This window comes from Hyaena hyaena, unplaced genomic scaffold, assembly GCF_003009895.1.
Source record: "Hyaena hyaena isolate Hyena2069 unplaced genomic scaffold, ASM300989v1 scaffold_572, whole genome shotgun sequence".
In the NCBI taxonomy this organism is placed as follows: Eukaryota; Metazoa; Chordata; class Mammalia; order Carnivora; family Hyaenidae; genus Hyaena; species Hyaena hyaena.
The window spans coordinates 213,356-239,364 of record NW_024081210.1 but is presented as its reverse complement, the minus strand read 5'-3'; the positions used below and the strand labels follow the sequence as shown (position 1 = coordinate 239,364).

The 26,009-nt window shown below is 37.4% G+C and overlaps 1 protein-coding gene across 3 annotated transcripts in view; it reads left to right on the top strand.

The window, feature by feature from the left end:
• LOC120248277 (tomoregulin-1) overlaps positions 1 to 26,009 on the top strand; it is a 124,112-nt gene that overhangs the window by 73,489 nt on the left and 24,614 nt on the right. For all 3 annotated transcript variants that reach the window (XM_039256565.1, XM_039256562.1, XM_039256563.1), the window contains exons 4-7: positions 4,549 to 4,575; positions 6,882 to 6,978; positions 22,953 to 23,101; positions 25,065 to 25,130. In XM_039256565.1, the coding sequence (XP_039112496.1) occupies positions 4,549 to 4,575; positions 6,882 to 6,978; positions 22,953 to 23,101; positions 25,065 to 25,130 (339 nt within the window). The remainder of the gene's footprint in view (positions 1 to 4,548; positions 4,576 to 6,881; positions 6,979 to 22,952; positions 23,102 to 25,064; positions 25,131 to 26,009) is intronic.

Genomic DNA, 26,009 nt, shown 5'->3' with positions numbered 1-26,009 from the left:
TGAGGAACATGCAGTTAAGACTTTGATAGGCAGTGAATGGTAAACATTAGAAGCAGCCAATTTTGGTAGATTGGAAAGAGCACTGCACTGGGGTTACAAGACCTGCCTTTAACTCCAGCTCTTATTTTTTATTAAAAACATTTTTATGTTTATTTATAAGAGAGAGAGGAGAGAGAATGAGTGGGGGAGGGGCAGAGAGACACAGAGACAGAATCTGAAGCAGGCTCCAGGCTCTGAGCTGTCAGTGTGGGGCTCGAACTCACAAACCATGAGATCATGACCTGAGCTGAAGTTGATGTGTAACCGACTGAGCGCCCAGGTGCCCCACTCCAGCTCTTGTTTACTTATTTACTGTATGGCCTTGGACAAGTCACCTAGTTACTCTGAGCCCAATTACTTAAATTTTAAATGGATATCATCTCTTGGGATTGTTAAGTGAGGGTTGAATGAGTTAAGTTGTAAGGTGCTATATTCATCTTTTTAGATGCTTGGTGGGCCATTGCTGGAAATAATATTGTTTTTTTGATTACTTGCAAATTCCTTACTGAGAGCCTTTTTTCCTCTAAAATTTTTCTTCTGTGGCATCTGCTGGCAGAGTTTTTTTTCACATTTCATGCGTATCTCTATTTATATATCGTAATATACTTTATTTATCTGACACATCTGTCTTCGGCTGGATCAGTTGCTTCTCAGCAGGAGGGCAGGATGCCCTACCTGGGGAGGTATATTTAGTCTCGGGGTTGGGGTGGAGTTGTGTGGATGGGGGAAGGCATATGTGCAATGAAAATATAATCTACAAGAAGAACTCAACTCCTTATCAGAGTAGTCACAATATTTATTTCAGCATTTTTATTTTATTTTATTTTATTTTATTTTATTTTATTTTATTTTATTTTATTACTTATTTTTGAGAGAAATAAACATTATCTGTGAGAAATAAACATTATCAACTCTGTGTTGATAGCAGTGAGCCTGATGCAGAGCTCAAATTTACGCACCGTGAGATTATGACCTGAGCTGAGGTCAGACGCTCAACCAACTGAGCCACCCAGGTGCTCCTATTTCGAAATTTTATTTTATTTTTTTTATGTACTAAAACATTTTATTTACTTATTTTTTTCCTTAAATAGTTTATTGTCAAGTTGGTTTCCATATAACACCCAGTGCTTATCACAACAAGTGCTCTCCCCCATGCCCATCACCCGCCTTCCCCTCTCCCCCACCCCCCATCAGCCCTCAGTTTGTTCTCAGCATTCAAGAGTCTCTCATGGTTTGCCTCCCTCCCTCTCCCCAGCTATTTTTCCCCTTCTTCTCCTGCATTGTCCTCTGTTAACTTCCTCCTAATCCACCTATATGTGTAAACATATGGTATTTGTCCTTCTCTGCCTGACTTATTTCACTCAGCATAACAACCTCGAGTTCTATCCATGTTGCTACACATGGCCAGATTTCATTGTTTCTCATTGCCATGTAGTATTCCATTGTATAAATATACCACATCTTCTTGATCCATTCATCAGTTGATGGACACTTAGGTTCTTTCCATGTTTTGGCTGTTGTTGAGAGTGCTGCTATGAACATTGGGGGACATGTGCCCCTATGCATCAGCACTCCTGTATCCCTTGGGTAAATTCCTAGCAGTGCTACTTCTGGGTCCTAGGGGAGTTCTATTGTTAATTTTTTTTTAATGTTTTATTTATTTCTGGGAGAGAGAGAGAGAGAGACAGCGTGAGCAGGGGAGGGTCAGAGAGAGAGGGAGTCACAGACTCTGCAACAGGCTCCAGGCTCTGAGCTGGCAGTCAGCACAGAGCCCGACGCGGGGCTCGAACCCATGAACCACGAGATCATGACCTAAGCGAAAGTCAGACGCTTACCCGACCAAGCCACCCAGGCGCCCCTCTATTGTTAATTTTTTGAGGAACCTCCATACTGTTTTCCAGAGGGGTTATACCAGCTTACATTCCCACCAACAGTGTAGGAGGGTGCTTGTTTCTCCACATCCTCGCCAGCATCTAGAGTCTCCTGATTTGTTCATTTTAGCCACTCTGACTGGCTTGAGGTGGCATCTCAATGTGGTTTTGATTTGTATTTCCCTGATGATGAGGGATGCTGAGCATCGTTTCATGTGTCTGTTGGCCATCTGGATGTCCTCTTTGGAGAAGTGTCTGTTCATATCTTCTGCCCATTTCTTCACTGGATTATTTGTTTTTCCAGTGTGGAGTTTGGTGAGTTCCTTATAGTTTTTGGATACTAGCCCTTTATCTGATATGTCATTTGCAACTATCTTTTCCCATTCCGTCAGTTGCCTATTAGTTCTATTGATTGTTTCCTTTGCTGTGCAGAAGCTTTTTATCTTAATGAGGTCCCAATAGTTCATTTTTGCTCTTGATTCTCTTGCCTTTGGGGATGTGTCAAGTAAGAAATTGCTGCGGTTGAGGTCAAGGAGGTTTTTTCCTGCTTTCTCTTCTAGGGTTTTGATGGTTTCCTGTCTCACATTCAGATCCTTTATCCATTTTGAGTTTATTTTTCTGTATGGTGTGAGGAAATGATCTAGTGTCATTCTTCTGCATGTTGCTGTCCAGTTCTCCCAACACCATCTGTTAAAGAGGCTGTCTTTTTTCCATTGGATGCTCTTCCCTGCTTTGTCAAAGATTAGTTGGCCATACATTTGTGGGTCCGAGTTCCCTATTCTATTCCATTGGTCTATGTGTCTGTTTGTGCCAATACCATACTGTCTTGATGATGACAGCTTTGTAGTAGAGGCTAAAGTCTGGGATGGTGATGCCTCCTGTATTCTTCTTCAATATTACTTTGGCTATTCGGGGTCTTTTGTGGTTCCATACAAATTTTAGGATAGTTTGTTCTAGTTTTGAGAAGTATGCTGGTGCAATTTTGATTGGGATTGCATTGAATGTGTAGATTGCTTTGGGTAGTAATGGCATTTTAACATAATTTATTCTTCTGACCCATGAGCGTGGAATGTTTTTCCATTTCTTTGTTTCTTCTTCAATTTCCTTCATAAGTTTTCTATAGTTTTCATCATACAGATCTCCTATATCTTTGGTTAGGTTTATTCCTAGGTATTTTATGGTTTTTTGTTCATTTGTGAATGGGATCAGTTTCTTGATTTCTCTTTCTGTTGCTTCATTATTGGTGTATAGAAATGCAACCAATTTCTGTATGTTGATTTTGTATCCTCCTATTTCAGAATTTTAAAGGACACTAAAGGAAAGTTTGCGGTATTATATTTATTAAAATTTAGCATGATTTGAAAATGGATTGGGCGTATCTCATGCATTGGGGCTATCTTATTCAATTTATTCCTAGCATTTACTGTGTTGCCTACCACATGATATATACCCAAAGTATGTAGGATAGAAGGAAAAAAGGAGTGTTTTTCTAAGAAAAGTTTGGTCATAGAACAATTTTAAATTGAATTCCCTTCTTCTTTGTCTTTTTGCTGCTCTTCCACTCTTTTCCTTCTCTTTACTCAGATCTAATTATTTATGGTTGATTAATCAGAATTGAACACTCTTTTAGACTTTATAAAATCCCTTGAAGATTTGGCAGTGGATATTACAAAAAATACGTGTTTTTCCGGTTCATCCTATTTCCACTATGTTTGGGAATTTGATTATTGTGTGAAGGAGAATAAAGGGAAAGGAGCAATATCGTGAAGGGTGTTGTCTCCCACTCTGGGGAACCATTTGAAGAATTGGAGTGGGTTCCTGAGAATGGGTGGGTTCCCCCCAACTCCCGAAAGTGCTGGATAAAGTATGTCAAGTTCTTCTGTTGCCATCTCTGGTTTTTTACTATACTATGCTGATGATGTTAGAGTACTACCTTCCTTTCAACATACTCTGCATTATATGTTGGCCTTTTTAAGATTTATAAAATAAATATTTTATATTAATTATATTTTAGGCCGACTTCTTGCTGGTAACTTTGAGGAAGGCTTTTTAATTTCCTTAGTAACAAGTGTCTCACCTACACCTTGCTGAGCGTCCTTGGATAAGTTTCCTAGAGGAAGCTAATTTTATCAGTAATATGAAAACAGCTCAGAAGTTCTTTCCTTCAAAGCCTTGAGGCTTTTTCTTGCCTTTTGGCTTTTGGCCTTTATCCACAGATTTCATTAAGATTTTTGGAGCAAGACCCAAAGCTCTTTTCCTCCCTTTCCAATAAAAGCAGCTTATTCATTATTCCTCTTAAGCTTTAACAAAATTAAAATTTTTTTAACCTTTTACATGAGTTAATTAAAATTATTTTTATATAGCCATTTATTTTACAGTATTTATTGGTCTTTACTCTGTGCAGGGCACCCGGATACTTCCTGAATGGCTACAAAGATGTATGAGGTATAGATGATTGTGTGTCAAAGGAATTTTATTTGGGGAAAAACTTGGAATGGGTATATAAGAATAAACTGTTTGATATAAAAAAAAAAGAGAATTGCTATTGCAGTTTTATTTTTGATGAGAAATTTGACTATTGGATAGGATGACATTTCCAGCGAAAGTATTTCTATTCACTGTTTTTTTTTCTTCTTAGATAATGGCTCTGGATCTGGAGAAGGAGGTAAGTTTCAAATACCCCTTAAAGGACATTTGTTTTCTGTCATTAACAGCTTTATTGAGGTAAAATTCACACACTGTACATTTTGCTTATTTAAAGTGTACAATTCAGTTGCTTTTAGTATATTCACAGAGTTGTGCATTCATCACCACAGCCCATTTTAGAACATTTTCATTACTCCAGAAATAAGCCCGTAGTCATCACTCCCAACCCTTCTGTCCCTTTTAGCCCTAGGCATGTTGTTTCATATAGTTATGTCTCACTAAAGTTTTGTTGACAGGCAAAGTAGAAATGTTGTAGCTTCTGTAAATTGAGATTGCACCAAAGTGCTTTCTCCTTGGGATCATCCACACAAGTGATTTTGGGTTGGACCAGAGTATTTGTAACTCTCACACCCCTTGCTTACAAATTTTTGCTCATAAGGAACTTTCAAGGTGCAGGGTTATAAAACTCTGGAGCCAGTTGTGCATGGCAAAGAGAAGACTTGCAAAACAACTGTAGTGACTTTATGTCATTAAAATTCTCCTGTGTATGTTTCTTATTTTATTTTACAAATACATAAATTATTTCTGCTGTTTAAAAAAGTAATATCTGTTAATAGCGTATAGCACGAGTTTACTCTAAATTGTCAGAATTAAGAATGACTCATTCATTTCCTAGTCTAATGAAACTGTAATACTTAGTGTCTAATGTATCCAAAGTAATGCTGGAGGTACTGTGGGGATATATACACTAAAAGAAAACTTACTCTAGTAAAGTTCACACTCATACAAATGAAAACTATGGTTATGATCCTTTCTATACTATCTGAAACCTTATTCTAGACTTCCACATTTCATAGAATCCTAAAATGTCAGAGTTGGAAGGCACTTCAAAGGTCACTTAGAGAATAGAAGAGCCATCCTGAGGAAGAAGTTCAGGGATGAACATTTCAGGAAAAAAAAAAAAGAAAAAGATTGACGCTATCCTACAATAGAATGTGATTTAAAAGGACATGTTCAAGCAGAAGCTTCATAATCACATGTGAAGGATCAGACTATCAATTCTAGCTAGATCTTAGAGCCAGAAAGGATTTTAAGAGAGATCATGTAGTCTAGTCGTTGTGGTCAGATACTCAGTAAGGAAACAGTCATGTTCCCATACTAAAGAAGTGGAAGTTGATGTCATGATATTTTTTATGTCTTGTAAAAAAAAAATCTGAGAATGTAGGGTGACCATTTCTTTTTAGGGAGTATGAGTTTAGAAACGCTGTTATTTGCTCAGATTAGTATACAAACTTGAGTGAGCTTGTGGTGGCAAACGATTTCCTGATGTTTCTGAAGCCTCAGAAATAATAAGATTATGATCCCTGGAAACTGGGAGTGTTCATGAGAATTTGGGAAAGATTTCTACTTAAAGTGCACGTAGACACTAAAAATGGAAAGTTTGGAAGTATTACCAAATAGGCATATTAGGGTTTTGGACTTACCTTGTGGTATCTTCTTTATTGATTGACACCTCCTGAATAAGGTGTTACTTCCCAAACCAGAACGAGAGATCTCCTTTGTATAAACTGTAATCCCTAAATTGGCTTCAGAACAGATCTCCCTGCCTAGTTTGAGATTATCAGGGTAGGATCCATTCTAGTTGAGCCCCAGAAATGTAGAAGCCCTTGAATGTGGAATATGAGTTGGAGACTTAGTGGTAAACACTAGTTTTTTGTGCCGGATCATAAGAAATCCACACATGTCTGCATTCTGGGTATTTTTGGAATGCTAAGTGGGCAAAGTAGAAAAGGAGGCAAGTCCTTTGTAAAGGGACCCCTTTCCTTTTACAGATTTGGAGATAAGTATTTTTAAAAAAATTCTACTGTTATGTAATAAAAAAGGCAGGTATGAAACTGATGTGAGGAACAAGTGGTTACACTCTTGCATTGCATTTAATCATTTATTTGTTAACTGGCATTGCATAGTTTATTTCAGTAGGGTAATCACTGTACCAAATTTATTGCTCATGTTACATTTTCTCTCTCTTATTTAATGTTATATGGTAATTCTTTTAAAGGCAATTATCAAAACCTGTAGTGTTCTTTTGTACATAGATTAAGGGATTATTTTGCTATACCAATACTTGTTTTCCTCATAGAATATGTTGTACTCAGTATTGGCAACATTTTTGGATGCAAGCATTGATAGATTTTGGAACTGATTGTTTTCGAGAGTGCAGGCACACATTTTTCCCAGAAATGGGATGATGCTTGCTGAAAACATGAAGCTTATCTGGAAACGAAACCAACTTTGGTTGAAAATTTAATTTTTCTTTTTAAACAGAAGAGGAAGGGTCAGGGGCAGAAGTTCACAGAAAACACTCCAAGTGTGGACCTTGCAAATATAAAGCTGAGTGTGATGAAGATGCAGAAAATGTTGGGTGAGTTGTTTGAGGGAAAGGGATGCACTTACTTGGAGGTTAATTAGTACTGTTCTATTGTAGAGAGATATCTTTTAACCTGGTTCTAGGTATTTCGTGTGTGCCTTCTGTATTTTTTTTGTTTAATGCTGATCTGTTGGCTTTCTCTTATGTTATAATATCATTGCTCTTTAAATTAAAGTGTTTTATTTTAGAATGAGAATCCACGTATAATATTTTCAGTTTTACCGGTCTTTATTTTTGACAGTTTTATATATTTTATACTAAGTACTCCTTTTATTCATCAAAAATACTCTTATTCTGAATTATCCTACTATTATACTTTCTAACAGTATCAATAAGTTTCTCTTTTGCTTAACTTGAATTTTTACACAGAAAATTTTCATGTATTTCGTTGTATTAAGAAAAATCCAAAACTGCTTCAAAATTTTAGATACAGTAATTATTATACATAAGTAAAAAATATTTTTTAGAAATCTCAGTTGCACAGACTGACATTATACTGGTTTATTTTCTCACTCAATTTCAGCCTTCAGTAATGTGGGTTTTGTAGCTGGGCAGCATTGTCTGTCCAATTTCCACATGGGCTTGGTGGAATAGTAATGATGTCGACATCATCAACACAGTCATGTTTGTTTCTTCCTTTTGTCCGATTCCTGTTTGTTTTTTCAATCTCAGCATTTCATTTCCCTGTGGTGTTTGCTTTTTGCATAGTTTTTTAAAAATATATTTATTTTTGAGAGGGATGGGGAGAGAGGGCATGAGTGAGTGGAGGAGGGACAGAGAGAGACTCTCAGGCAGGCTCCCTGATGACGCAGGGCTCAATCCCACCACCACGAGGTCACGACCTGACCCAATACCAAGAATCTGATGCTCAACCGTCTGAGCCACCCAGGCGCCCCTGCTTTTTGCATAGTTGATTCTAAAAGCTTTAATGCTGACTTCAGGACCTTATAGTACAAATTGCTCTTCACTTCCCCAATTATCCCTTAGTGCATGTTTTAAAACATTTATTTTGTAGAGCTTTGCACTTTCTTCCTTACACATAGTTTCACTGTGTGTTTTCTAAACATATTCAGGTCTTTCACTGAACAGGAATAATATGGTTTATTAGTGTTAATGCCCAAAGTGGGTTTTATCAGTCAAGATCACACCATTTTCAGGATTATGGTTCAAAATCAGCTGTTTGGGTGGTCCGTGGTAAAATTAATGTCTGATAATTTACTTGGTATATCAAAGTTGGTGAGAATTGGCACAAGACAAGTTCAGTAAAAAAATGAATTCTGTAAAACTTCAGTTTTGCTCTGTTTCCACATATTGGTCATGTGGATTGACATGTGTCCATCCATTTCAGTCAGAGTGATTTGATTTGGAAGAGCATGTTTTCCAAAGTAGGTGCGGGTCTATAGAGCAATGAGCTATATGGACTTGCAGAGAGAAGAGGTAATAGGTGTTATGTTCTCTTCTCACTTTGTGTTAACGATATGGCATGATGAAACACTGGTGTGTGTGTGTGTGTGTGCGTGTGCGTGTGTGTGTGTGTGTTTGTAGAGATTTAGTTCTTATTTAGTTCTTTTTAGTGTTTTCTCTCAGGACTGTTATATAAAGGTATTTAGAGTTGTCAGTGATTGATTGGTTAGGTCTGTTGGTCTGTTTTTATTCCTTTGATTGTATCTCTGTTCAGTCTTGCTTTAGACATTTATCTGCTCTCATTTTTCATCTCTTAATTGAAAGAGATAGAGATCTTTGGCTTAGAGGTAGAACAGATTCCATCTAGTCTCAGAGGCCTCCCCAAATATGACATCTATGGTAAAATACACATCTTTTTTTTTTTTTTTAATATTTTTATTTTTTTCTAGGAGAGAGAGAGAGAGACAGCGTGAGCAGGGGAGGATCAGAGAGAGAGGGAGACACAGACTGAAACAGGCTCCAGGCTCTGAGCTGGCAGTCAGCACAGAGCCCGACACGGGGCTCGAACCCACGAACCGCGAGATCATGACCCAAGCGAAAGTCGGACGCTTAACTGACTAAGCCACCCAGGCGCCCCTAAAATACACATCTTTGTATGGACACCACCTCATGATGTAATATGTGCCCTATGCCCAGTCAGAGCAACTCCCTTGTATGTACTAAATTCATTTCGAGAGCTTGGAACCTCTGTTTTTGCAGATAAGGCTTTAAGCATAAAGAAGTGGGCACAGACCAGGGAAGAGCTTACCAATAGAAAGCAGCATGCAGTCTGAGGAGCCAGCCAAGGAGCACACAGACTGGAAGAGGCAGCCAAGTCCAGGCCAGGAAGTCAGTGAAATAAGAGGAAAACATTAAGGAAGCAGCTGATACCTTTACCTAGAAAAGTGATTAAACTAAAATGGTTGATCCTGCTAAGGAAGGAGACAGAACAAAATTTTAGGAACATTAATCTTTGAGTGTATGAAACACTTATTACTGATTGCAGTTGAGTTTAACAATTTATACATATCTCAGTGGTTATTATAATTTTTTTTAACTTTTAAGTGGACCACGGTATCAAGAAAATTAAATGGAGTTTATTTAACTCCTTCAGGCACCTTTTGTGTCTTTTCATGGTTACTTCCAGGTGAATATTGACATGTTTGCCTAAGGGTAATTTTGACCTAGCCAACCAGACCTTTTCAGTATGGAAATTTTAGAGACGCCCAAATGTGGTAGTAGCCATCAAGCCTTGATTAGGAAGATGTAATAAAATTTTTTAAATTAAAAGATAATACTGTAGTTATTAAATACAAAAGGTCTTACTTTACAAAACAAGGACTTATGTTTTAATTATTACAAACTCGATCAGAATCAGAGAATGTTAAGTTATGTAGGATCCTAAATTTTTTTTTTTTTTTAATTTCTAGGAGGGAGAGAGAGAGCGTGAGCAGGGGAGGGTCAGAGAGAGAGGGAGACACAGACTCTGAAATAGGCTCCAGGCTCTGAACTGGCAGTCAGCACAGAGCCTGATGCGGGGCTTGAACCCACGAACTGCGAGATCATGACCTAAGCGAAAGTCGGATGCTTAACCGACTAAGCCACCCAGGCACCCCCTTAAAATTTTTTTTTAAAGTTTATTTATTTTTGAGAGAGAGAGAGAGAGAGAGTGTGTGTGTGTGTGTGTGTGTGTGTGTGTGTGTGTGTGTATGTGTGTGTGTGTATGAGCAGGGGAGGGACAGAGAAAGAGAGGGAGAGAAAATCCCAAGCAGGCTCCACGCTGTCTGTGAGGAGCCCCAATTGGGGCTCACTCTCACTAGCCATGAAATCATGACCTGAGCAGAAATCAAGAGTCGGACACTTAACCAACTGAGCCACCCAGTTGCCCCTAGGATCAAAAAATTTATCTTTTATTCTAGTCCTCTCATTTTACAGATGTGAAAATTAAGGATTAAAATCAGAGAGTTTTAGGGGCCAGATTCTCCTAGGTTCTAGTGTTTTTCCTATATCAGGCTGTTTTATAACTAGAAGGAATGTTGTCTTTTTTCGACTTCAAGGACTGCTGCTTGATGATTTTAAAAACAAAACAAAACAAAACACTGGCCTCTTCAGCCTAGTCCCAGCTGACATTTCTTTACTTTCCTTGTCTCCTAGTTAATCTGAGTACTAGCTGCTTTTACATTCCTTATTTATGTCTTAGCTGCCGTCTAGAATGCCCCCCATACCTCATCTATCTGTTTTATATTAATGACTTTCAGACTTTTTTAGACACAACTCCACGTAAGAACTAGATTTACCCTGTGACCCAGCACTCTTTATGTGTACACATTCTAGTAATACATATTAAGTAAATCAAAAGTCTATGAAGTAATACTTACCTTTATTAAATGCAGGGTACTCAGATATTTTCTTTAAAAACGCTGAAATTGGCTTCATTATTCACTGGTGATTATGACCTACAATTTGAAAAGTATTCCTCTGTAATGTAACTGTAATAGATATTGTATTTCATCTTATATTTTTAGATATAGGTATTCATTTAAAAATATTTTATCTTTTCTCATTTTGAAATGTCTTTTTGGTAGAAGAAATGCTTATAACCTATCAGGTTTCCAAGGGATAGCTAAAATCTTTCTCTTGCTTTAAAGCTCTTTTTCTTGTTAATAGTTTTTAAAAAAACCCCTGCATTTTGGGGGAGGGGATCAGTAGTATCATGTAATTTATTTTTTTGCTATTAAGAAAAATGCTAATTTTTTATTTAGCCATTTAAATGGGAATTTATTTAAATATATTATGTTCATGTTATATATTGTATAGTATGTTACATATTGTATAGTTTGTTATATTTTTCAGATATTGTTACAAAAATTATTTTTTCAGCTCTTTATGGCAGTTTTGTCTGGTAGCAAGGAAGTATTATCCTGATTTTACAGGTGAAGCTGGGCTCAGAAGAGGCTGAATGGCTGGCAGTTAAGCAGCAGAACCAGAAAACAGGTCTAATGATAATAGATTTATCCACTGTGTTGTGCACACACATGTGTAATACCATGATGTTCTCAGTGCTGGTGGTTTTATCCCTACGCTGAAAACTCCATTCTGTCTTGTGTTTTGGGTTCTTTAAAAATAATTTTTCTTTCTCTCAGCTCAGGCTCTTAGCTGCTGCTTCTGTTGTCAGTGTGCCTTGACAATGAGCCTGAGGGTAGATGACCCCAGCTTTTAAATTTACGTCTCTTCTTTTCTAGAATAAGAGATAATACAGTTGTAGAATAAATAATTTAGAATAAATTCTAAATGTAAACCAGAGTAAGTAGGTTCTTTTTGTTTTTTAAAGTTTATTTATTTATTTTGAGAGAGAGAGAGAAAGTCCCAAGCAGGCTCTGTGCTCCTCCAGCCCTCCCCCAGACGCAAGGCTGGAACCCATGAACCTTGAGATCATGACCTGAGCTGAAACCAAGAGTCTGACACTTAACTTATTGAGCCACCCAGGTTTCTGGTAAATAGGTTCTCCTGAGTGAAATGTGTGAACTTTATTTATTGCATAATTTATTTATAGTTTAAATTATTTTTAGCTCCTTAAAGGTTTTTTTCCCCTTTCCTTCCTGATGTATAGTGTGCCTCTCCAATGACACTCTGATGTTTGCATGGGTTAGTGATGGCTATTTTCATTGATGCTTACTTTTTAATTTATACCTAGAGCTAGGTAGTGAGGTTCCAAGAAATTTGACTTCCACCTAGGTAAGATTTTAGTATTTCATTGGGACCACTGTGAAGTACAGTGGATAGGCCTTGTGCTTAGTCTTTTTAAAAAAATTAAAAAAAAATTTGTTAGTTAGTTTGCTTGTTTATTCGTTTATTTATTTATTTATTTATTTATTTATGTGTTTAAGTAATCTCTACACCCAACGTGGGGCTCAAACTCACAGCCCCTGAGATAAAAGATTGCATACTTGTATACTCCTCTAAGCCAGCTAGGTGTCCCTTCTGCTTAGTCTTAAAACTTGGAAACAGCACCTGCTTTATAGCACATTGTAGTCTGTAAACCATAGGGTTCTTAGCAACCACTCCCTGCCCCTTTTTCTAAATGGTATTTCTAATCTGACCAGTGCTGAAGTTACTGCTGCAAGATAGCCATCAGCTGTTTGTCTGGACAGTGGTGCCAAATAATCCTAGAACTCCTTTACATCAGTACTTTTTATATTCCTCACCTAAATCTCTGCCCACAAATGGTTTGTGGAATCTGTAGAATTATCAAGCATAATGTCAATACAGATGAATTGTAAAAATCCTCGACTTATTTCTTTTGAACTTTGTGTGTGATGCTCTTTATGGAAATAGTCCCTGTTCTGCCTCTTTGATGTCAGTCTCTTTGGAGATGTTCTTTCCTTGAATGAGAAGAGATCTTAGAGTTGCTCAGAGAATCATTGTAGGCATGCAGTATGACAGACAACATTGATAGTTAATCTACCTGCTGGACTCGGTCATTTATGGGACCATTTTCTGTTTGACACAGATGGCTGGTCAGTGTCACAATCTGATGAAGGCGTGGTGAAATCTTTTTTCTTGTTTAAGCAGAGACAGTGATGCTATATATGTGTGTCCTCTATTATGTTCTCCTTTCTGGATGCCACAGCTACTTCTTAGAAAAAGAACCAAAGAAGAACTTTTCCTACCATTATCTTCTCTTCTATCTTCTAATCAGGGATGACAATAATTTTTGTCATTTAACATTACCTTACTCTGGATAGACTTAAAACTATTTAGGCTTAATAAATTCCTATGATGACTCCTTAGAATATAATGGAAAAATAATTGTATGCTGTTCTTTTTCTTCTGATAACAGGAAACAACACTATTAAACATTATTTTATACAAAGCATAAACTGGATATTAGCAGTGACAGGCTCCTTTGTCCAGAGATATCTTCCTATAGTGCTACATAGCTGCCAGTAAAGCTTTCCCTGGAGAGGTTTGTTTTTAAAATGCAAAGCAGGGGCGCCTGGGTGGCTCAGTTTGTTGATCATTTGACTCTCTATTTCGGCTCAGGTCATGGTATTGAACCCTACACCAGGCTCTGCACTAAGTGTGGAGCTCTCTCTCTGTCTCTCTCTTCAGCTCTTCTGCTCCCCCCACCCCATCAAATAAAAAAAATCAAAATGCAGAGCACTGCACCTGCATGACCTTTGGCAATTTTTTTAATGCTCTGTTACTCTTTATTGTTTGCCTCTTATTCCCTCTGCCTGGAGTCCCATCCCTATTTATCTACTTGTTTAATTCCTACTCTTCCTTCTTGACTTGAATGAAACGTAAGGTCATAGGTCAACACCTCTTCCAGAAGCTTCCCTTACTGCCTTCCACAGCCCCTATGAGTTAGGTCACCTTATTTATTGCCTGTTGCTCCTTGTTCTTGAGAAATAACCTCAGCTCTTGGGATCACTAGCAGAATGTGGGCTCCCTGAGGGCAGGGACTTTGTCTTGCTGATTTCTATACTGGATGAACTTGCCCTAAGGTTGGGTTGTAGGGTCCCTCTATAGGTCTTTGTGAACTCATGGTCGTTCACTATAGGGCTTTATTATTCACTTAGAGCTACACACAGGGTTGTAAGGATTTAATATATGTGAAAAAGACTGGTATTGTATCAAACTTGTTTCAGGCTTCATAGGTGTTTGTTAAATCTAAATATAAATAGCTTCACAGGAATTAGTTTAAGCCAGTGTTTTCTTAACTGCTAAATAAATTGACCATATCAAGAAGGAATAACACTTTCTGTATAAAGTAAGGAGAAAGGAAGGGAAAGGATAGATTTTTTTCAACAAAAATACTACTACTTTCAGATGTACATGGTATTTGATTTCAAAGCTTTTTTTTTTTTTTTTTTTTTTTTTTTTTTTTTTTTTTTTTTTTTTTTTTTTTTTTTTTTTTTTTTTTTTTTTTTTTTTTTTTTTTTTTTNTTTTTTTTTTTTTTTTTTTTTTTTTTTTTTTTTTTTTTTACAAAAGCTTATTTGGTTCTTTCACCAGTATTATGAGGTATCCTCATCCCTATTTTTAAAGACTTAAGAGTTGTGATTTGCAGAAATCATAGAAGTCATTGAATTCATTTATTTATGTATGCGTTTATGCCTTTGAAATTTGCAGCGTTAGAAATTCAAAAGCTTTAAAAGGCTTTACTGTAAAAAGTCTGTTTCCTACCCGTTCCCCAGCCACTCAGTCGTCTTCACTAGAGGCAGTCACTGTGATGTTTATTTAATCTCCCAGCGATTATTTTATGCATGTACAAGCAAATATATACACATATTCTCTTTCTTTCCTTTTTATAAAACTAATGGCAGCACATTATACATACTGTCCTATGCTTTATTTAAAAACCTTTATTGTAAAATTTATGTTTGCATACAGAAGTGTTTAAAATATATGCATGCAATTTAAGGAATGCTACATCTGTGTACCTAACACCTAGGGTACAAAATAGAATATTGCCATTTTACCAGTATGGAGCATTAACCCAGGCATGGATGGAAAGGGCAATAGTGCCACTATTATGTGAAGCCTTCCAGAAGAAGATACATGGAATAGTCTCAGAGTCAGAGCCTGGCTTTTAGTTTCCCAGAGAGTTTACGAGATTCCCTTCTGGGGACATCAGTGGGCAAGAACATGATGAGTCATGGGCAGCAGAGGGCTCACCACAGTTGAGACATCTGGCAGGATTCTAGTGTTGCCAGAACTGGCAGGAATGTGGTCAGAGAAGGGCCTACTCTGTGTTTTCTACTTATCGTCTCGCCACAGCTGACCTCCCGCTCTCAGGAGTCAATGAAGGGAAATGTTCATTTGTGTCAGGCAGTAGGACTTGGAAGGGAAAGTAGGAAATTCACCACCACACGGTCAAGACAAGCCAAGTATGGATCAGAATCTGGATCAGGCTTATCTGGGCATTCTGTTCCCTGGCTAAAAAGGGCACAGTGGCACTGGGCCTCTTAATAATTGCAGCTGTCAACAGGACTGTCTACAGAGTGAAACTATTGCAATGTGGACTGGCCACCCTGTACGTCTTGTATACAGCCATCACCCTGGCATCTTCCTTCAGTGGTGTATCTTTTTCAACAACAACCAGTTCTCCAGTTTTCCTACACCAACCAGGTATCCTTTGATTTAACCCAGTTCTGACACTCTGCTTGGAGTTAGCACAGATCCCACAGATTGAAGGCACAGACCCACAAGACACCACCTGCAAGTAGGGTTCCCTGCATTTCTGCTGAGCACACTACTAATTTGGAGATTCCTGCAGTCTCCCCTCAGGTTTGATAATTTACTGATAGGACTCACAGAACTTAGGAAAGTGGTGTGCTTACTGTTTATTATAAAGGATGCAAATAGACAGCCGGATGAAGAGGTACGTAGGATGAGGTCTGGAGTTGCTGTTCTGTCTCCATGGTGTCAGGTACACCACCTTTCCAGCACGTGGATATGGTCACCAACCTGGAATGTTCCTGTTTGAAGTTTTCTATTGAGGTTTCATTATTGGTTAAATTATTGGCCATTGGTGACAAACTCCCATCTCCAACCCTTCTCTCCTTCTCCCTTTCCCAGAAGTGAGGTGGGTTGGTGGGGTGGGGAAGTAAGAAGTACTGACTCTGCAATTACCTTGGTTGGTTTTTCTGGTGTCTAAGTGGACTCTCCTTCCCCTCTCCCAATGATGCATTTCCTTAGACTCTCCTATCAATGGGACAGTTTTGAGGATTTTAGGAGCTCGGTGCCAGGAATAGGGAGTTATACCACGAGTATCCTAGAAATTCTTTTACCTCTCTCCTATTAGGATAGTCTGTTTCTTGTATTTTTTGCCTTTAACTTCTTGGTTTTACTCTCTCATTTTAGTGTATTTTTCAGTGTACAAGATGTTTAAAAAAAAAAAACCCAAAACACTGGAGACCTAATGTTTGAAAGTGTTTTTCTCCTGCATCTAATACCTGACTTATAACTTCTCAAATACATATTTCTAGGTGGGAAATAATATTCCCTCAGAACTGAGAAAGCATTGCTCTACTGTCTTCTAGCTTCTGGTATTGCTGCTAAAGCCCGAAGCCACTCTGATTCTGGAAACTTGCATATGACTTATTTTCTCTGTATTGAAGCATGTTAGGATCTTTTGGTCCCCAGCATAGCGGAATTTCACAGTGTTGCACCTCTTCTTAGAGAGTTACTGCTTTTATTTATTTATTTATTTATTTATTTATTTATTTATTTATTTCGAGATAGAGAGTGAGCAGGGCAGGAGCAGAGAGAGAAGGAAAGAGAGAATCTCAAGCAGGCTCCACATTACCAGTGCAGAGCCCAGTGGGGGACTCAAACTCAAAAACTGTGAGATCACGACCTGAGCCGAAGTCAGATGCTTAACTGACTGAGCCACCTAGGTGCCCCAGTAGTTACTTATTTCTGATTTGAGAAATTTTCTTCAATTAGTTCTCTGATGATTTCCTTTCATTTCTTTTCTATCTGGTATTTCTGTTATTTGATTTTTGGGCATCCTGGACTAGTTCTTTAATTTTCTTTTCTCACATTTTCTATTTTTAAAAACTTTATTGTACCTTCTGAGAGGTTTCTTCAGCTTTATCTTCCAGTCCTTTTTTGAGTTTTTTGTTTCTGCTGTAATTTTTATTTCTAAGAGTTCACCTTTGTTCTCATGGTGCTCCTTTTTCATTGCAAACTATTGTTTTATGATTGCAGTATCTTTTTGTGCCTCTGCATTACTGGTTGATACTCTGTCTGCTGTGAGGATGAGCTTTTCTTTCATTTGTTTTTACTCAGTGAGTTATAATCTGTTACTTTTGTTTATTTTTAAAAGTTTATATGGCCTTAGTGAGTTAGGGAGTGTACCTTCTATTCTGTGGACAACTTTGTGTAAGAACAGAGTGATCTATTTATTTAATGATTGGAATGAATGTGTTCATGAAATTTCTTTCTAAAAAACACCTGGCTCTCTTTGAAGGACATATTTTTTTCAAACGTGATTTAATTTATTTAATGATTATAATACCATTTAGCTTCTATTTCTTTTTTTTAATTCAATAGTTAATATTTTTAAAAAGTTACTAATTTCACCTGTGTTTTCAAACTTGCTATCATAAAGTGGTTTATAATAACCTTTCATTGTCTATTAAATCATAATCCCCATTGAATCTAGTCTTTTTCATTACTGATATTTTTTTTTCTCTCTTGTTCTTTTTCTTTATTTCTGGATTAATCCTCCTTTGTTGATTTGAAAGACTTTTCAAAGGATCAGCTTTGGCTTTATTTATCTTTTCTGTTGTAACCATGTTTCCTATTTCTGCTGAGGTGTATCTGTATATCCATATCTATATCTGTATCATCTGTTTTTCCCTTTTCTGTTTTCATTGGATTTATTTCATTGTTCTTTTTCTAGCTTCTTAAATAGAGTCTTAGTGATTTAATTTTCAGCCTTTTTTTTTAGACTTGAGAAAAAACTTGAAGGAAGTGAGGGATTGAACCTGGTGGGTGTCTGAGGGAAAAGTGTTCAAGGAGAGGAAAAGCCCTGAGGCAGGAGTGTCCCCGATGTGTTTGAGAGAAAAGCGAGGCCAGTTTAGTGAAAAGATTTTTCATGATAAATCATGAAAATCATGTGGAAAATACTTGACCACCTTTCATTTGGTACTTTCCATGCCGAGGTACCTGCTTTATATAACAGCCATGAGTAAAGAGAACACCGTCCCAGCCACTTACTACTTTTGTGATCTTGGGGTTAAAAAATTTTTTTTAATGTTTATTTATTTTAGAGACAGAGAGAGCACAAGCGGGGGAGGGGCAGAGAGAGAGAGGGAGACATGGAATCTGAAACAGGCTCCAGGCTGTCAGCACAGAGCCTGAAATGGGGCTTGAACCCCAGGAACCATGAGATAATGTCCTGAGCCGAAGTTGGACATTCAACTGACTGAGCCACCCCGTCGCCCCTGATCTCGGGCTTTTTAACTTTGTTCATATTCATCTTCCCTTTTCATAATTATTTGTTGTCAAGATTAAGAAGGCAAATGTGAGTATTCCTGCACAGTAGTGCAGAGTAAATGGTTGTTAGATGTCTTGAATTTGGCATATTTACCAAAGTGATTTCTTTCCCTGTTAGTGCACACACCTAAGCTTTGGGCATCCTGCCCTCTGCTGTGGTTGCCTTGTGGAAATAGCTATAATCACTGTAATCATAGAATCCGCATCCTCTGGAGTCTAATATTTTCCTCCGCTGCTCACTGTTTCACTGGACTTTCCTTGACATGGTAACTTTATTCTCTTTCCGCGTGTGCCATTGAGAAGTGCAGCCGTGGTTTGTTCTCATGTTCTTAGTCTGACACACGGTAGTGCCATCCCAGCGAGGGGCGCTGACTCTCTCCTATGCTTGGTCACAGTTGTGCTCAGTGCCCGCTGCTCAATCGCTTGTTTCTCCTCACTGGACTGGTATGGTATCTTGCCTTTGTTGTTGAGCCGTTTCTGATTCCTGAAACAGTACTGTAATCTTTCCCCAGCCCACCTTTCTCTTTTATTGCCATTCTGCTTTGTCCACTTGTATCCTGTCAACCTGGGATCGGCAAGGATTTTCTCTAAAGGGCCAGCTGATATTTTATACTTTGCATACCAGATATGATCTCTGTCCCAGTTTTTTTGTCCCCCCCCAAAATGTAAAATCCATTTTTGACTTTAGTAATTAGGAATTTTTAACTTTTTTCGGGTGCCTTAATTCTTAAATTGTATATATAGAGTATATCTTTAAAAGTACATGAAAACTTACACACTTGGTTTAGTGCATAAAAATGAAACAAAATTTTGTGAATCCTACCTCCCAAGCCAGAAATAGAATATCATCAAAACTTCAGAGCTGCCCATGTTCCTCCCTGAATACATCTTTCCTTACCTACCTAGTATACTGCATTTTTGTGAAAATCATTTCTTTGGTTTTTAAAATAGCTTCAGCACATATGGTAAATCTCTTAATACATGATTTGTCTTTTGATTGATTTTGAGTTTTGTGTTAATGGAATCATTGCTGTGTGTACCTTCTTTTGCTTGGCAATTATGTTTTTTAAGATTCATTCATGTTAATGCACGTAGCCATAGTTCATTCAATTTCACTGTTTGTTGAATTTAGTTTTTTGACTATATACTACATCCTTTTATAGTCCATTTTACTGTTGACGGACATTTGGATTGTTTTCAGTCTTTTGTTCTCATGAATAATGGTGCTGTGGACATTCTTTAAAAAAATTTTTTTTTTTAAATGTTTTATTTATTTCTGAGAGAGAGAAACAGACAGACAGACAATGTGAGCAGGGGAGGGCCAGAGAGAGAGGGAGACAGAATCCAAAGCTCCAGGCGTTGAGCTAACTATCAGCAGAGCCTGATGCCGGGCTCAAACCCATGAATCGTGAGATCATGACTTGAGCCGAAGCCGGACGCTTAACTGACTGAGCCACCCAGGCACCCATTGCTGTGAACATTCATACTCCTGTCTCCTGATGCACAAGGAGTTTACCTACCAAAGGCCTTACCTACTAGTGAAATTGTTGGACTCTTGCAAGGCTAGCTTTGGTAACATTATGTAGATTTACACTTTTGTTCTTCATTTGCATTTCAGATTTCCTTTATAAGATCAATTTTCAGCTGCCTTTACAATTAACCTTTAACTGACAGCCAGCGGGAGACAAACTCTTAAGTTTTAACTTTTTCAAATTTCTTTTATTTTACTCTCATTCATGAAAGATATTTCTCTTTATGTATATTCCTTTTTATTTCAGCACATTGCAGGTATTAGTTTCATTATCTTTTGCTATAAATAAACATTTGGCTTCAGTATTGCTTTTGAAGACACTTGTCCCCCTTACTCTTGCCTTCCTCTTCTTTCTGGCTGCTTTTAAAATATTCTTTATTGATGTTTTTATAAAATTCCTGTGAGATCTCCATGTCTAGACTCCTTTCTAATAATCCTATTTGGAATGTATTAGGCTTTTTGGGTATTTAGTATCTTTTTTTAGTTTTAGAAAGTTTGATGAGAAATTGCTGATAATATTGCCCTTGCCTCATTCCTTTTGCTCCTTTTTGAGGTCCAATCAGATTTTTTTCTAGATTCTGTCACTCGTGTCTTCTCTGTCTCTTTTTTTTTCTTTTTTCTTGAAGGCCTTTTACCATTTTTAAAAATGTTTATTTTTGAGAGAGTGTGAGTGAAAAAGGGAGGGGCAGAGGGAGAGGGAGAGAGAGAGGATCTGAAGCAGGATCTGCACTGTCAGCAGAGAGCCTGACATGGGGCTCAAACTCATGAACCATGAGATCATGACATGAGCTTAACTAACTGGGCCACCCATGTGCCCTAATCTTCCATCTCTTTTAATCTGTTTTTCATATGTTCCATCTCAGACTCTTTGCTGTGGTCTGGATAATTTCCTTTGACCTGTCTTCTGGTTCCCTAACTCACCTTTAGTTTTTCTTATCTGCTGTTAAATCTAAACAATTTGTTTTTTTTTTTTTTATTTATTAAAAGTGCTATTTGGTTCATTTCTTCTCCTCTCCGTCTCCTTCCCTTTTTTTTTTTTAATGTTTATTTATTTTTTAAAAAGAAACAGTGTGGGAGGGGGAGAGGAGAGAGAGGGAGGAGAGGGAGACAAAGAATCTGAAGCACCCTCTAGGTTCCAAGCTGTCAGCACAGAGCCCAACACGTGGCTCAAACTCACCAACCGTGAGATCATGACCTGAGCTGAAGTCAGGGCTTAACCGACTGAGCCACCCAGGTATCTCTCTCATCCTTTTTTTAAAAGTCAAATCTACCCCTGTTGTGAGGCTCAAACTCACAGGATTAAGAGTTGCATGTTCCACTGGCTGAGACAGTGAGGTGTCCCTGGCTTGGTTCATTTTCAAATAAGCTTGTTTCACTCATGGTGTTTTATTTCCTTATTTTTTGTAGATAAATGACTGAGTGTGTGTGATCTACTTATTCTTCTCAGAACTATATCTTGGAAAATGTTTGAGGCTGAGGATAGTACAATTGGGTTTCTCCAGAGGAGAGTGCATTTGCTTCTGTCAGTTGCCTAAGGCTCTTTCTAGTCCTTGGCTCTTAAAATAAATTCTGGGTTTGAGGTTTTTCAGAACACCCAAGTAGTATTTTAAGTTGTAATTACCCATGTGAGGGCTGGCTTATGGTTTTTAATTCTCAGGGGAGATGTTTTTCTTTCCTCTCTTCAATGCCATGATCCGGACAGCATTTTTTTTCACCTTTAAATAGTCCCTGTGGAACATGGCGACTCATTTCTAGTTTACCTTCATGCTGAGACTTGTAACTATTTGACGGACCAGCTTTTCTAGTGTCTTCAGGCTCCCCTTTTAGGTAGGTCAGTATTCTTTGTCTTTTGTTCCCAGAGGCCTGGAAAGGCACAAAAGTTGATAATTGAGTTTACTCAATTTGGCAAACACTTTCAAGGTGAACATCAGCTTTAGCAAACTCGATTGACCTTTCCCCATTTCTGTCTTCTTTTAACTTTTGTTTGGAATATTCCTTGATTTCTTGTCTACTTATGAATGCATTTGAGAGAATATTTTTAAAAACTTTTCCTATATTTTTTGTTGTTTTCAGCAGGAAGATTAGTTTAGCTTCTGAAACTACAGCGATGCTAGATAAGGAAAAGTTTCTGTTTATTTTACTTTTATATTCCCGATTAGATTTTATTGTTCTTGAGAAGAATGACTATGCCCTAGACTTCGTCATGCAATCTTAGTGTTTAGTGGACACTTAGTGGTACAGGTAGATGTGCAGCTAGAAACACTTTTGAGGGCTTTCAGTTTACATGTTTTGTATCAATTAGGTTTTTGAATCTTTCCAGTTATTTGGTGAGGTAGGTATGTTATTATAACCTCTATTTTGCAGATAAGTAAACTAAGACTTAGGGGAAGAATCTGGACACAGTTCTGGTAATTAGTTGGGCTAGGATTTAGATTCATGACTTTTGATTCATAATTCTGTGTTCTTTCCACTAAACCATTTTGCTTTTTAATTAATGTTGACATTTGACATCTCTTGATTATTGTGTCTAGATATGAAACTTTCAGGGAAACCACTGGATTAGTAATATCTAGATGAAATTATCTCTGAATTCTCACTTGAAAGAAATTGTTAGGAGTGCCTGAGTGGCTTAGTCGATTAAGTGTCCGACTTCGGCTCAGGTCGTGATCTCATGGTTCACGAGTTTGAGCCTCATGTCAGGCTCTGTGTTGACAGCTCAGCCTGGAGTCTGTCTCAGATTCTGTGTCTCCCTCTCTCTCCACCCCTCCCCCACTCATGCTTTTTCTCTCTCTGTCTCTCAAAAATAAGTAAAAACATTTAAAAAAAAGATTTTAACTTTTGTTTTACAATAGTTAAAATTGTTAAACTTTTATCAGTTACTTAGAACAATATACTGACTTCTGTTAACAGAAAGCAGAAGAAAGTGAAGTACAGCATTGTGAAATTTTGTTTTAAAATATAGGTAATTTATATCTTTTCCAACAGGTGTGTATGTAATATAGATTGCAGTGGATACAGTTTTAATCCCGTGTGTGCTTCTGATGGGAGTTCCTACAACAATCCTTGTTTTGTTCGAGAAGCATCTTGTATAAAGCAAGAACAAATTGATATAAGGCATCTTGGTCATTGCACAGGTAAAAGCTATTCTACTCATCCAGAGACCTGTTTTTATTATATTGTGTGTTTGAAATCTTATTTGTCATTTTAGTAGTGTTACATACTTGTAAAATGAGAAGTCTTTGATGCTTTGGTTTTTTTAAATTACTTTATGTTTTAGAATTTCTTTGTTCTGTTACTAATTTAGGAGTTTCCATTTATTAAGCTATTCCTTATATGGACTTGTAGATACATTTATAGTTCTTAAAGTTGTCTAAAATTTATAGTAATAATTATAGCTGTTTAAGAATTAATCAACTTATTTTAATTATAATAATAAAACTATACGCATTGCCATATATCTCTTCATCTTTTTTTCTACAGTAGAAAAGTTAACTTTGTTTTCACATTCTCTCTGTAGTTTTTGCTTCTACATATTATATACTGTTAAGAGATTTTGGTGTGAGGTTATAGAATATAAGGAAAAATCACTTTCAGTTTAAAATTCTTTTTGCTCTTTTTGCTTTATGTCATAGTTTAGAAGCCATGAAACTAAGTATTTTTGTTTTCTGTTCCAACTAGAAATATCCAGTCACTAAAGGCAAAGGTTCTCAATCTTCTTTCCTGAGTAATACACACAGGGCCAGGATAATGTATCATTTCCTAGTAACAGACAAGAGCCAGGCACATTGTCATGGACTAGGATTGTGGTCCTAGGAGTCCTGCTTAGGACGTCCATTCCTCCTACCTGTTTTGGACTTATTAAAGGGATATATTTTTTTTATCTAAGCTAAGAGAAAAAAGTTGTATGGCAAAGTTTGGTGCTTTATATTGGTAACAAATTATTTGTGGAATACTGCACAAGGGATTGCAATACCTCTGGTCTGAGGTTCCAGAGAATGCCCAAGAAGCTCATGAGAGAGTTTCCAGTTGGGGGTCAAAAATGGGGCAGGAGAGCAAACCATTTGCTGATAGAGACCCCTTGTAGGTACCTTGATCTTAAAGAAGTAGTACTGTTTTTTCTGTTTCTTTTTCTTTTTTTAATCTTTAATTTTTAAATGTTTTTTATTTTTTGAGAGAGGGACGGAGGGGTAGAGAGAGAGAGGAAAACACAGAATCTGAAACAGGCTCCAGGCTCTAAGCTGTCAGCCTGATGTGGAGCTCCACCTCAGAGATCGTGACCTGAGCCCAAGTCAGACGCTTAACTGACTGAGCCATCCAGGGGCCCTGGTTTGTTTTTCTTTTCTAGAGCGGTGTTTAGAGCCCAAGTTGAAATAGTAGCTTAGAGAAATCATATATTTTATGAGGAATTGGTTCATGATTGAATGGTACTACCTGAATTTCAAACTTCAAGTTGGTCAGACTTGAGAATTTTGTTAATTGAAGTTCATGCAGAGTTAGAGTCCTTTGGAGTAGTTGGTCCTTAATTTTTATCATGGTCTTCTTGATAATATTTCCATTCATACCTAATGATACCTTCCCTTTCCTCCCTCCCTATGTACTGGGAAGGTGAAGCTTGTGCTTCCAATAGGCATTTGTAGTTCATATAGTCTTTCAAGTCCAAATACAATTTACCACTCGGGTCATTTCTATTATAAATTTTGTCTGATAACATAACTGAGTTTCCATATTTATCTTAATATGATATGTTTCCAGGGAAACAGTGGTAGAAGGTAAATCTTGAGACCATTGTCCCATGGAGAGAGGGGTAATCCTTTCCCTTCAGGGTATGTGTTATTTTAGTTTGCACAGGGAAGACTTTTTAAGTAGAGGACATCTGAGCTGAAGTTTAAATGAAATTAGGCTGTTCATCATGCAGTGTGTATATATTTGGGAGGCCTGAGGTAGAAATGGCATAATAGATCAAGAGAATGGAGGGAAATGTGAGCCATATAAATGGACGAAGTTAGGAAGGACCTGGAACATTTGGAAATATTTGGAAGTTTCCTGGTATGAGTTAAATATCATATGTGTCTTAATTTGAAAACTTTTCTTTTATAGACACAGATGACACTAGTTTGTTGGGGAAAAAAGATGATGGACTACAGTATCGACCAGATGTGAAAGGTATTGAATCATGATTTTCCAAATTTTGGGCGACTATTGAAATATGGTCAGTAGCTGTCCGTAGTAGTTCTATTTCCATTATAATGACCCTTCCAACTTTGCTCTCTGTAGCAGTATGTTGTGGAATATATTGTTAGTAATAATATGAACTAAGGCGCTTATTCTCAATTTACAGAGTACTCTCACATATGTTGTTTTTTTAATTGAAATTTTTGTTGAGATAATTGCAGTTTCACATATAAGTGTAAGAAATTACACAGAAAGATCCCTCATCTTTGCTTTTTAAATCCTTTTTATTTCTCTAGAATCTACAATTAATGCTTGCCCTCTGTGCACAGGTCTTGTTCCCTCTGTCTGGAACTTTTCTCTAACTAATATTCATCCTTTCAGTCTTAGCTTAGAAGTCATTTCTTCTTGGGAAATATTCCTTGACCCATAAGTCTAGATTGGGTGCCTCTCTATTATCCTCTCTTACCTGAACGCTTAACCAACTTTAATTATAGTTGTCTCTTTTACTCATCTGTATCCCTCTGTAGACTCTGAGTTTTGTGAGGACCTGTATCTGTCATGTTCACTTTTGTGAACTCCTGGCAGAATATTTGGCACATATGTAGGTGCTCAGTACTTGCAAAGAGTGGATACAGCTCAAAGAAATTGTAGGATTTGTTTGTACAGAGTCTTAGATATAGTAAAGGTCAGAGCCGCAGAGATTGGATTCCTTGACCTTAAGTTCAGTGCTCTTTGATTTAATTTGATTCTTACAACTACTCTGAGGGCTAAGGATCAAGGGGAATGTTGAGGCTCCATGAGATTCTGTCTAGTGACCTGAAACAGGTCTAGATCTTAGACTCCTAGTTTGGAACTTAAATGCTCTTTCAC